Here is a 12701-nt window from a genome sequence, read left to right on the forward strand (position 1 = left end):
AACATTTTCTCCTCATCTCTGTCTTAAATGAATGACCCCTTATTTTTAAACAGTGACCCCCTAGTTCTAGATTCTCCCACAAGATGCACATCCTCGCCACATCCACCCTGCCAATACCCCTAAGGATCTTAAAGGTCTCCATCAAGTCACCTCTTATTCTTCTGAACTCCAACGGATACAAACCTAATTTGACCAACATTTCCTCATAAGAAAACCCATTCATTCCTGATATTAGTCTAGCAAACCTTCTCTGAACTGCTTCTAACGCATTGACATCTTTCCTTAAATAAGGAGACCAGTATTGTACGTAATATTCCAGCTGTAATATTTGGATGGAAAATTTTCGGACTGGAGGCAGGTTGCTAGCGGAGTGCCGCAGGGATCGGTGCTTGGTCCTCTGCTCTTTGTGATTTTTATTAATGACTTAGAGGAGGGGGCTGAAGGGTGGATCAGTAAATTTGCTGATGACACCAAGATTGGTGGAGTAGTGGATGAGGTGGAGGGGTGTTGTAGGCTGCAAAGAGACATAGATAGGATGCAAAGCTGGGCTGAAAAATGGCAAATGGAGTTTAACCCTGATAAATGTGAGGTGATTCATTTTGGTAGGACTAATTTAAATGTGGATTACAGGGTCAAAGGTAGGGTTCTGAAGACTGTGGAGGAACAGAGAGATCTTGGGGTCCATATCCACAGATCTCTAAAGGTTGCCACTCAAGTGGATAGAGCTGTGAAGAAGGCATATAGTGTGTTAGCTTTTATTAACAGGGGGTTGGAGTTTAAGAGCCGTGGGGTTATGCTGCAACTGTACAGGACCTTGGTGAGACCGCATTTGGAATATTGCGTGCAGTTCTGGTCACCTCACTATAAGAAGGATGTGGAAGCGCTGGAAAGAGTGCAGAGGAGATTTACCAGGATGCTGCCTGGTTTGGAGTGTCGGTCTTATGAGGAAAGGTTGAGGGAGCTGGGGCTGTTCTCTCTGGAGCGGAGGAGATTGAGGGGAGACTTAATAGAGGTTTATAAAATGATGAAGGGGATAGATCGAGTGAACGTTCAAAGACTATTTCCTCGGGTGGATGGAGCTATTACGAGGGGGCATAACTATAGGGTTCATGGTGGGAGATATAGGAAGGATATCAGAGGTAGGTTCTTCACGCAGAGAGTGGTTGGGGTGTGGAATGGACTGCCTGCAGTGATAGTGGAGTCAGACACTTTAGGAACATTTAAGCGGTTATTGGATAGGCACATGGAGCACACCAGGATGGTAGGGAGTGGGATAGCTTGATCTTGGTTTCAGATGAAGGTTGGCACAACATCGTGGGCCGAAGGGCCTGTTCTGTGCTGTACTGTTCTATGTTCTATGTTCTATGTGTTCTCACCAATGCTCTGTACAACTGAAACATAACCACTCTACTTTTGTAATCAATTTCCCTCGCAATAAAAAATAACATTTTATCAGCTTTCCTAATCACTTGCTTTACCTGTATACCAGCCTTTTATGATTCAAGCACTAGGACACCCAGGTCCCTCTGCACCTCAGAACTCCGCAATCTCTCACCATTTAGATATTGAACTTCTTTTATTCTTTCTGCCAAAATTAAGAATTTCACATTTTCCTACATTGTACATTGCCAGGTCTTTGCCCACTCACTTAACCTATCTGTGTCCCTTTGTAGCCTCCTTACGTCCTCTTCATAACTTATTTTCCTAGCTATCTTGATGTCATCAGCAAATACAGCTACCATACCTTCAGTCCCTTCATCCAAGTCATTGATATGAGTTATAAAAAGATGAGGCGCCAGCACTGATCCCTGTGGCACACCACTCGTCACATCCTGCCAGCCAGAAAAATGCCCACTTATGCCAGCTTTGTTTCCTGTTAGCTAGCCAATTTTGAATCCATGTCAATATGTTACCCCCTGAACCACAAGCTTTGTGGCACCTTAGCAGGCACATGTACACAGCATACCGCCAATGGGAGCCATGTCACCAACAAAAATATCATTATTGGGATTAGTGATGACTTTTGCGCTTTTACTGCCTGGGTCATTCGCGGGTTCTGCACTGACTCTTAAGCGTGCTTCCAGATTTGTGATCATGTGCTCTCTAATATTTGCTATACTGAGGACCCAGCCCTTACGACTACCTGGACAATAAAAAGTTTAGGAAGACCAGGAAAAAAAAAGAAAAGGATTTGAACCAGCATCGAGCATCCTAGCTCACGGAGCTTCCAGACAGCAGCCTATCCAAGAGTGTTGCTCCTCAGCAGTCCTTCTTATCTTCATTAGACCAATAGTATTGTAACTCTCCTTACCATCCAATTACGTTCCTTTAGCCCAACCTCGTGGGCCTTGCCCTCAACTCATGAGGTATATGAACACTGAGACCAAATCCAGAAAACCAAAATTTTAATTCAACAACTCACTTCAAATTTAAATAATATGAAGAAAGTGCCTTGTCTAAGCTCCAGAGCTCGTTTATATGGTTGATTATTATCCAGGGTCTCCAAAGTAGTATTGGGGAATGGGTCTGCTCTGTGGGTCTTGCAGCTATTTCTCTTTTCATAATCTTTGTCTACAATCATGGTACATGTCCCCTTTAAGACATGTTGGCTCCTGTCAAGTGGCATCAGGTAGGTCCAATTTCACTTCACACACAAACAAGTATGGAGTCAATAACCAGTTGCCATTGTTTGTTAACAGCAAAGTCAGATCCATATGACAAGCTGAAGATATGAGCATTGAGATGTGATAACTGTTGTCAGGGTGCATTGTAAAATAACAGATATTTGAGCAGAGTAGGAATGATGGCCTATCATCATCAGTGCTGGTGCTAGCTTTATATCAAAGGGTTTTCTTTTCCTCAAATATTTGTCAAATTCTTTTTTAGGTGTTAGCTGATTCGACTTCAGTTGTGATCCATTCTACATTCTATTGGACCTTTTGTCTAAAAACACCTAATTTGCCTTTCATGCATTTAGTACTAACCCAAAAATGTCTTATTCCCAACTGATTCTGTCATTGCACTTTTTACACTCCCAGTGTCCTTCTAAAATTTTTAACACTGCTATTAGGTTTCACCCACCCCACCACCAGCTCTCTGTGCTTCCATGAGCATGTCTGATTTTTCCCATAGTGTCTCAATCACTGCGACATGAGGGTTTTGTACGCTCCTGGTGGAAAGTTTAATAGCTTAAATGTTGCAGCCTTCTCTCTGGCTCACACTTCATAACAGTATTGCTTCCTGTATGGCAGTGTGTGTGAAAGGGAAGTGTGTGTGGGGAAGCAATGGCCTAATGGTATTATCGCTGGATTATGAATCCAGGAAAAACTCAGTTAATGTCCTTGGGACCCTGGGTCGAATCCCGCCATGGTAGATGGTGGAATTTGAATTCAATGAACAATATCCGGAATTAAGAATCTACTGATGACCATGAAACCATTGTTGAGTGTCGTAAAAACCCATCTGGTTCACTAATGTCCTTTAGGGAAGGAAATCTGCAGTTCTTACCTGGTCTGGCCTACATGTGATTCCAGAGCCACAGCAACTTCTCTCTGAAATGGCCTAGCAAGCCACTCAGTTGCACCACCAACCTCTCAAAGGCAACTAAGGATGGGCAATAAATGCTGGGCAGCCAGCAATGCCCATGTCCCACAAATGGATGAATAAAATATATATTTTTCTATTTCCAATGTGACCCTAGCAATTGCACATTGCAGCTTCCTCCATCTCTACAAATTCCCTTCTGCAACTGGGTGTTCAAAATTAAAGACAGTTTCCGGCTGTGGCATGGTTAACATTGAGTTCAACATTCAACACGGTCTGGGTACTCATTGCCTCTGTGTATAAAGTCCACAGACCAGTGAAGAGCTGGAATCCAAAAACATAAACACAACACAAACTCCCAATCGTTACAGTTATGATTGAAACCCATAGATATTCGGACTCTTGCAGCTGTTGGTATGGATGTTAACTGGGAGTATTGTGCAACGATGGAACACTCGACCATAAACGGGAAAATCTAGCAAGATAAATCCTTCTGAAGCAAATTTAGTGGCCAATCAAGGAACCGCAGATGAGTCTGCAGTCCAGACAATTCTGTTTCTGTGTTACATGGCAGACTGTGATAACTGAAAGCAGCAAAATAAGAAAATGAGCATTGCCAATACAACAACAACTTAGTTATATAGTGCCTTTAGTGTAATGTAAAGTCCAAAGGTGCTTCATAGGAGCATTATAAAACACGACATGACACCGCACCACGTAGGGAGCTATTTGGTTAGATAACCAAAAATGCAGTCAAACAGGTAGGTTGTAAGGAGTGTCTTAAAGGAGGAAAGCTAGAAAGAGGGGTGGAGAAGTGCCAGGAAGGCAAGTAAAGAGACAACTACCAATGGTGAAGTAATTAAACACAGTAAGAAGTTTAACAACACCAGGTTAAAGTCCAACAGGTTTATTTGGTAGCAAAAGCCACACAAGCTTTCGGAGCTCCAAGCCCCTTCTTCAGGTGAGTGGGAATTAAGAAGGGGCTTGGAGCTCCGAAAGCTTGTGTGGCTTTTGCTACCAAATAAACCTGTTGGACTTTAACCCGGTGTTGTTAAACTTCTTACTGTGTTTACCCCAGTCCAACGCCGGCATCTCCACATCAGAAGTAATTAAAATCAGAGATGGTCAAAATTAGAGGAGCACAGATATCTCGGAAGGTTGTGGGGCTGGAAGAGGTTAGAGATGGGGTGGGTTGAGGCCAGGGAGGGACCTGAAAACACAGGTGTGAATTTTAAAAATGACTTTGTGACTGGGAGCCAATGTCCGTCAGTAAACACAGGGTGATAAGCAAATGGGACTTGGAGCGTGTTCTGACACAGGCAGAAAAGCTTTGGCTGACCTGTGTATGGAGGGTGGAATACGGTAGACCAGCCAGGATTGCATTGGAATAGTCAAGTCTAGAGATAACAAGGGCATGAATGAGGCTTTAGTTGCGGATGAACTAAGACAGGGTTGAAGTTGGTCAATGTTACAGAGGTAGAAAAAGGCAACCTTAGTGATGCTGTGCATATGTGGCCGAGAACTCATCTGGGGGTCAAATATGGCACCAAAATTGTGAAGAGGTTGGTTTAATCTCAGACTTTTGCCAGAGAGAGGGATGCAGTCCACAGCAAGGAAATGAAGCTTGGGGCAAGGGCCAAAAGCAATGGTTTCAGTTTTCCCAATATTTAATTGGAGGAAGTTTCTGTTGATCCAGCAGTGATTAGGTTTGATTTATTATTGTCACATGTATTGGTATACAGTATTGTTTCTTGTGCACTATACAGACAAAGCATACCGTTCATAGATAAGGAAAGGAGTGGGTGCAGAATGTAGTGGTACAGTGGATGTCAGACAAGCAGTATGATAATGCAGCAACAGTGGAGTTGTTGAGAGAGGTGATGGTGGGGTAGAGCTGGGTGTCCTTTGTGGACTTGTGAAAACTGACACTGTGCTACTGAATGATGTCGCTAGAGGGGCAGCATGTAGATGAGAAATAGAAGGGAGCCGAGGATATATCCTTGGGGGAGACCAGAGGTAACGGTATGGGAGTAGGAAGAGAAGCAATTTCAATACGCACATAATAAGAATAATTCAGGCATTCTGCATGATTTCTTCCATCAAGTGCATCAAAGTCAAACAGAATCAAAACAAGTTAGTCACTATGTGAATATATGATTCAAAAAACAATCTGATACAACTCGATTAGATCAAAGAAAATGACAAATCATGGTCAAAACGGGTCATATTTTTAGAATCAACTGCATTTGCTCACACATTAATTGGTTGTTCTAATTATTTTAAAGGGAATCATCGGCATTTCAACAATCAGTACTATTGATGACAAGCAACTATCTCAAGTGCTGATGCCGCCACAGCTTGAATTCAGCCATGGATAATTCTTTTTGAAGGTCTTACAGTGCTGAACAGCGTCTCTTCTCTTAACGAAGTGCTGTGGCAGCACTGTAGCAAATGTGTTCAGTATGAAAATGATTTTCATGTGTGTAAGTATCTATTGAAATGGTTATCCCTTGAGCTCCAAAGAGAATCTTTTAGTGATGGGTACAAACATTCTATCCAATTAGGTGCCCTTCCACAGTTATTGAAATACATAATGCACCATTACAACTGCGGCTGATGTAGATTTGCAATCTGACAATCTACTTCAATATGGTCTATAACCATTGCTGCACTTGAAGCTTGCCAGGGACTGACATTCTCAGAGATTGTGGGGGTGTTTCTCAGCATTTTGTTTTGTTAGTTTTCGGAAGGAGCAACATTTTTACTTTCGTTTTCGAAACACTAGTTTTTATGCACAAAGTCAATTTTTTAAAAAAAGGACAAATAACTACATTCCATATAAATTGACCATAAGTGCATAGAACTTGGTGCAAATGGTTTGATTATCCAGAGTAGGATTGAATTCATAAGGTTCTTTGTTTAAACTGATTCTTAATAATCTAGTGAGCCCCCTTGATTGAAAGCAAACTCATTATGAAAATGAGAAGATTGCCGAAGAATTACAGTCAGAAAACTATTTACAGAATGTTTTGCAGAGAAACCAGGTTCTGTATTGCATTAACTGCAAATTGCATCACCATATCTGAAAGCAAATATCCAGAGAAGGCCACTCATGTTGTTGCTTAATTGCACCGCTCTGGTCTCTTTATCTCCCTTTCGAGCTCAAAGGATGACACTGAAATGATTTTGCATGATGCTCTGAGCAAAGTAAGAAATTTGGATTAATTTTGATTGGACAATGCGGTTATATATTGATGATAATGGTTTGACCGCATGTCATTTCCTCACTTACCACTATAGATATTCGTACGCGTTTCGACTTTCTGTACTCTGATATTGCCTGATTCTTTGATAGAAAGATAGGATAATGTAGGTTATACATCTCATGTCACACCATCCAGGGAGAAGCCTTACATCTGCTTAAAGCTCGCTGCAACATTTCTGGTCATGAGAATTTTACTTTTTAACAGTTGAATTTTCCGAAGGTTCCTTTTTCCTTAACCTATTAATCACACTTTAATTTTTTTTTAAAAAAAGAATGCCCCCTTTAAAAAAAAAGTATTTAATAGTGATGCTGAACATCTCACGTCACTGGAGGTTATGTCACAATAAGGCAGCACGCCACAACAGGATCTTTCAGCTTTTCTGCTACAATTTATGCAAAATGACAGATATGATACAAATATAGCAGCACTGAAGATGTATTACATACAAAAAAACACAGCACATTGCATGAGGAGAAGTGAAGCTAGCTTTTTACTTGTCATTCAATAACTGTGGTCACAGAATGGAAAGCAGTGTGATTTTATCAAGGCAGCACATTAATTCACAGTATTTCCTAATTCTTCGTATCGGGGAAGAATTTAAAGCAAAGTCAGATGAAACGGAAGTCACACATGTTCATTAGAGATTCGTTAAACTGTGATCTCAGTATCTCAACCCTTTAATAGCAGTCTTCTTACTCCAGTGACTTGTATTGCTTTATTTGTGGATAAAAAAAGACTGCTCAATTCATGATGTACAACTCCAAAATAGTGTTATTGGAATAGAAATTGGTTATGCTTTGTGTCTGTTTTTTTGGGTCCTACTAATTTAATCCTCCACCCCACCTCCCTCATATGGAAGAGCTACTTCTAGTTTTGCAAAACAAATATGAAGAATGGAAAAAAAAGAACCTCTCTGGATGCCTTTTTCTCCATCTCCTTTCAAACAAAGTGCGTCATTAATTTTCATTATGAGGGGGAGACCATAGAACCATAGAAAAGTTACAGCACACATGGAGGCCATTCAGCCCGAGGACACCCAGGTGCCCTTTCTAATCCCACCTTCCTGCAGCTGGCCCATAGCCCTGTAGTTTACGGCACTTAAGGTGCATATCCAGGTACTTTTTAAATGGGTTGAGGGTCTCTGCCTCCACCACCAACTCAGGCAGCGAATTCCAGATACCCACCACCCTCTGCGTAAAAAGTTCTTCCTCATGTCCCCTCTATACCTACTGCCACTTAATCTTGAATGTTTCACAAAATATTATACAGTATTAGACAGCAATTTGACATGGCCTTTAACACCTGTAAGACCGTTTATCAAAGCAATGCCCATTAGAGGATGCCTGACAAGTTAGCATATTTTAAATGTAACTACAAATTTGCTAAATTGACTTCGAAGAGTTTGGAAATGTATGGTTGCAGTGTTATACTCAGTAAATATCCACAATCTCATTCATAATTTCAATGTACTAAAGAGAAGTTAACTGGACATAGTTGGCACCTTAGTTATCATTTGATATGTACAATGTTAGAGATGAACTTGAGAAGGTGCAATAACAGTTTGCTGCAGTTCTGTTGAGAATTTATCATACACACTTCAATTTTTTCTCCTGTTACTTCAATGTTAATCTATGAATACAATTAACACTGACTATATCTGAACATAATTTCAAATGATCAGTTAAAGAGTTTCATCATGAATGGGCAAAGTGACAGCAAAAGTCCCCACCTGGACTACCAAATCCTGTTAAATATAAGGGAAAGCGCTAGTAAAATGTGTAGCAAGGCTTACATCAAGAGGTGAGGCATGAGGCTTAGCTGAAAGCTCATTTTACCCTGAAAATCGTTTTCATTGCCGGTGGGAAAAATACAGCCTTTTCAAAAAAGATTGACAGATGAAGTCTACTTGAGACACCTGCGGAGGCACTATCCAGAATCTCAACGAGGTGTATGTGCTCTGAATGGCTAACAAAACTAGTAGGATTGAATATGCAGCTGCAGATGATAATGGAGACACTTACCTCTCCTGGTTCATCCATTGGGTTCACACAGAACAGGCTTTTCAGTGCAATCCCTGTTTGATCCAGGGGACCTGAGGAAATGAATTCAAGTTTATTAAATATTCCATTGTGAAAACTGGAATTAACTAATTCTTCAGCCATGCATTTATTTATTTTATTTGATTTATTATTGTCATGTGCCGGGGTAACTGAAAAGTGTTGTTTCTTGCACACTGTACAGACAAAACATACTATTCATAGAGTATCTAGGGGATAAGGAAAAGAGAGAGTGCAGAATGTAGTGTTACAGTCATAGCTAGGGTGTAGAGAAAGATCAGCTTAATATGTGATAAGACCATTCAAAAGTCTGATGGCAGCAGGGAAGAAACTGTTCTTCAGTCACTTGGTATAGACTTTTGTATCTTTTTCCTGATGGAAGAAGGTGGAAGAGAGAATGTCCAGGGTGCATGGGGTCCTTGATTATGCTGGCTGCTTTTCCGAGGCAGTGGGAAGTGGTAGACGGAGACAATGGATGGGAGACTGGTTTGTGTGATGGACTTGGCAATGTTCACAACCCTTTATAGTTTCTTGCAGTCTTGGTCAGAGCATGGGAAACCAGTGGGTAAATCAAACCCTCCACTTTAACTGGTTCACCCACTTCCACCAGGCTGGCATTGGGGTTTAAAATCCCCCCTGTATACTTAATAAATTGCATCAAAATGATATTAAATGCAGTGTAAGTACACCCCTATAATGGCAACTGTCTACCATTATTCTATTCAAGGTTATGTTAAAACAAAGCAGGAAATCTAGTTTAGTCTTGTCAGATGATACTACGAAACAAAATAGCCATTGCTGTAGATAGCTGTCATTTAAAATCAAGCCCTAAGAAAATGGCTGGGATTTTACCGGTTCGACCCACCCATTGATGGGCGGAGCAAGCTGGTAAAATTGCAGGAGAGCCGGGAAATCAGGATCAAGCCCCATTTCTCAGCTCTTGCAATCATTTCTGGCGCAGTCACCCTCTCGTCGGAAATGGGCAAGATGCTGAATAATTTATTCAAATTTATTTAAATGAGGATTTGCATCTGTTCAGTCAGCCCGGCGCTGAATTGTCCGGGCTCACCGGGAGAGGTTCTCACTGGCGAGGAAAACACCTGATCCCCATGAACGGTGCAGATGGGGGGGCCCGCTGACGTCTGCAGATGTGATGGGATGGGATGGGGGAGCGGGGGGGGGGGGGCTACATGTCTGTGTGTTACGGGACTCGCGATCGGCCATGGGCCTTCGCGATTGCAGTGGGGGAGCTGGTTCAGACTGGCTGCAAGAGTAGAGGCCTGACAGTCCTCTCTCTGCGCATATGCAGCATCAGAGGTCTGCACATGTGCAGTAGCTCCCTCTGCAGGCTGGCTGACAAAATAAGCCTTGCCCACTGCTTGCACCAGCTAGAAACAGTTTAGATCATTTTTTCAATGACTAAGTACATAAAAAACAGACCAGGAACTCTCCCATTTTCCATGGTAGCTGGACACTTAGAATGATTCTCCTAAAATTCCATCCAATGAAATTAACTCTGAACAGAATTAAAACTGATAGAGAGTGCTTTTAAACAATCTTTGAAAGTAACTACCTGGGGAATCTTTGATGACTGGTGGCAACTAGAAGTAAGTTAAGCAGAGCCATTTTCTACAAAATGATTGAAGGCGTGAATCAGTGTTCTTAGCAGCACCTTCTACATAAGCCGAGATTTGATAACCTCATTCAGGCATCTAATTTTGCCTTTTCAAATTGAATCTCTGGCTTGTGTTATGGCACGACAGATGGTAAGTGCCAGGTTGCCCAAATCCCAAAAGAAAACTTGGAACAAACTGCTGCAATGGTTTGCAATTTGTATATTATGAGGAGTTATCTAAAGTCAAGAGATACATCTGGCCTCCCTCTTCCTTCCCCTTCCATACCAGACAGCAATCTGGCCTTCCCCCCCCCCCCCCCCAACCGCCTCACCCCCACCAGAGAAGGATCGGCCCCTCTCCTTCCCTCCCCCACCAGGGAATGATCTGGCCTGCCTCCCTCCCCCACCCCCAACCACCACCGATCTGAGTTAGAGAGCTACTGGAAGCTCTGAACCTGGAGCTGGAGCACCCGAAACAGACCTTTGCCGAGCAGGTCTGTTTCGCGCCGAATCTGGACGGGTGAATGCGATGGTAAAGGGGGAAATGCAGATAAGATTGGGAATCCAGCTCATTAAGTCAATTTTTAATGCATGCAAAGGCATTTAAATTGACGTTGCCCCCGTTTTTGGCGCGGTGCCGATCGCGGCCATTTTTGGGCCTTGGTAAAGTGGGAATCTGCAAGGACGTGGGCACGGTTCGTGCTATTCGTCTCATGCCCAACTTTACCACGTTTTCGTGCCCGAAAACAGGTGCAATGCAATAGTAAAATTGCCCCCATTATGTGTCTTTGCTCAGAAGAGATGGCTGAATGCACGATCGCGGTATTGTGAGGAAGCAAACGCTCAATGTTAAAGTTATTAGTTAGCACAAAATGGCGTGGGATGTCAAAATGCACGATGATTCAAAGGGATCTGGAGAGCCTCAGCTGTTAAGCTAATGCTGTTTAATGCAGATAAATGAATGTGGTGCATGCAGATACAAATCAAATTAACTATGATTACAAGATGCACAGCTGAACTTTGGCGGAGGTTATTCAAGAGAAAGATTGTTAAATGATTGCAGATCTGGATTTGCAAAAGCAGTCTAATGGTGTCATGTACCAGCCTCAGGAGTAGATTGGCTGCTGGGTTTCTTCAATAGTTAATAGCGCAAAGTCTTTAAGACAGAGAAAAGAGCTTATTCAAAATGGCATGAGGGTTATCTTCACGATGTGAGATAAAACAATACAAATTTTAACCACATTATTAGGAGATATGAGCACAGGCTCAAGGATTAGGTATTATTATGTACATTAAACATCAGGCAACATAATCAGTTTTAGTCATTGTACTTGTAAATGCTTATATTAAAAATGGAACAAAGACAGATAGTGTGGGAGGATCTTCTGTGTTGTGTGTAATGCAGTTATAAGAAATATATTGACAATTTCATTATACATCATATCTTCCAACTGGAATTCAACCAACGTCCTTGTTGCATTTGAGAATTATTTTGACCATTGTTCCGCAGAACAATGGCCACAAACTGTTGGATCTGTGTGAAGTTAGATTTTGAAATCATAACCTTGGATAGTGGGGAACAAAGGAGCAACTAACAACTAGACTGGGGGAGGACTGAAATATTTCTTCTTGTGTTTTGTATCAAACTAATTTCAAAGGAAGGACGCGTGGTAGAATGCTTGCCTAGTAACTCTTTCGGCAAACTCTCATTCAGCGTGGGGACAAGAAGGCAGCAGTGAAGATTTGTTAAAGGAGAAGCCATACAGCAAAGAGCTGTGAAATTGATAGAGTGCAGAAGGGCAGTGTTAGCAAATGACCTGCAGCAAGACACTGCTGCAATGTAGCACAGAAGGGAAGCTTGGAATTATTTTTGTGCAATGATATAGAAATCAAGAGAATTTGGTAACGGTTGCTCTGTACGTTCACCTTATTGTGTACTAAAGCGGCTTTACCATTTACATTAAGCCTTGTCTCATCAAGGAGCCTTGTGATCTGCCCCATGACTTGTTGTAAAAGCACAAGTATGCGGGCCAGATTGCAAGAACAGGTTTTTTGATACAGGGCAGCATGAGTCAATTCCCAATAAAAGAAAAATGCTTAATCTGCTTAAGAGGCCACTGACTCCACGAAATGCAAGAATTCTTTATGGTCGTCCTAACATTGCAACAGTTTTAAGACATACAAAAAGATCTAAGATCTTGCTATTCAGCAAAACAATGA

At 41.8% G+C, this 12701-nt stretch overlaps 1 protein-coding gene across 2 annotated transcripts in view; it reads right to left on the minus strand.

Annotated features, from left to right (window-relative positions):
• Window positions 1-12701, minus strand: part of LOC144489456 (chloride channel protein 2-like) — a 563382-nt gene that overhangs the window by 46392 nt on the left and 504289 nt on the right. Inside the window, exons 19-20 of one of the 2 annotated variants that reach the window (XM_078207318.1) lie at window positions 8831-8901; window positions 6836-6889 (exon numbers count right to left, since the gene is read on the minus strand). In XM_078207318.1, coding sequence (XP_078063444.1) covers window positions 6836-6889; window positions 8831-8901 — 125 coding nt within the window. The remainder of the gene's footprint in view (window positions 1-6835; window positions 6890-8830; window positions 8902-12701) is intronic. The other variant, XM_078207326.1, reaches the window with a different exon arrangement.

Source organism: Mustelus asterias, chromosome 3 (assembly GCF_964213995.1).
Source record: "Mustelus asterias chromosome 3, sMusAst1.hap1.1, whole genome shotgun sequence".
Taxonomy (NCBI): domain Eukaryota; kingdom Metazoa; phylum Chordata; class Chondrichthyes; order Carcharhiniformes; family Triakidae; genus Mustelus; species Mustelus asterias.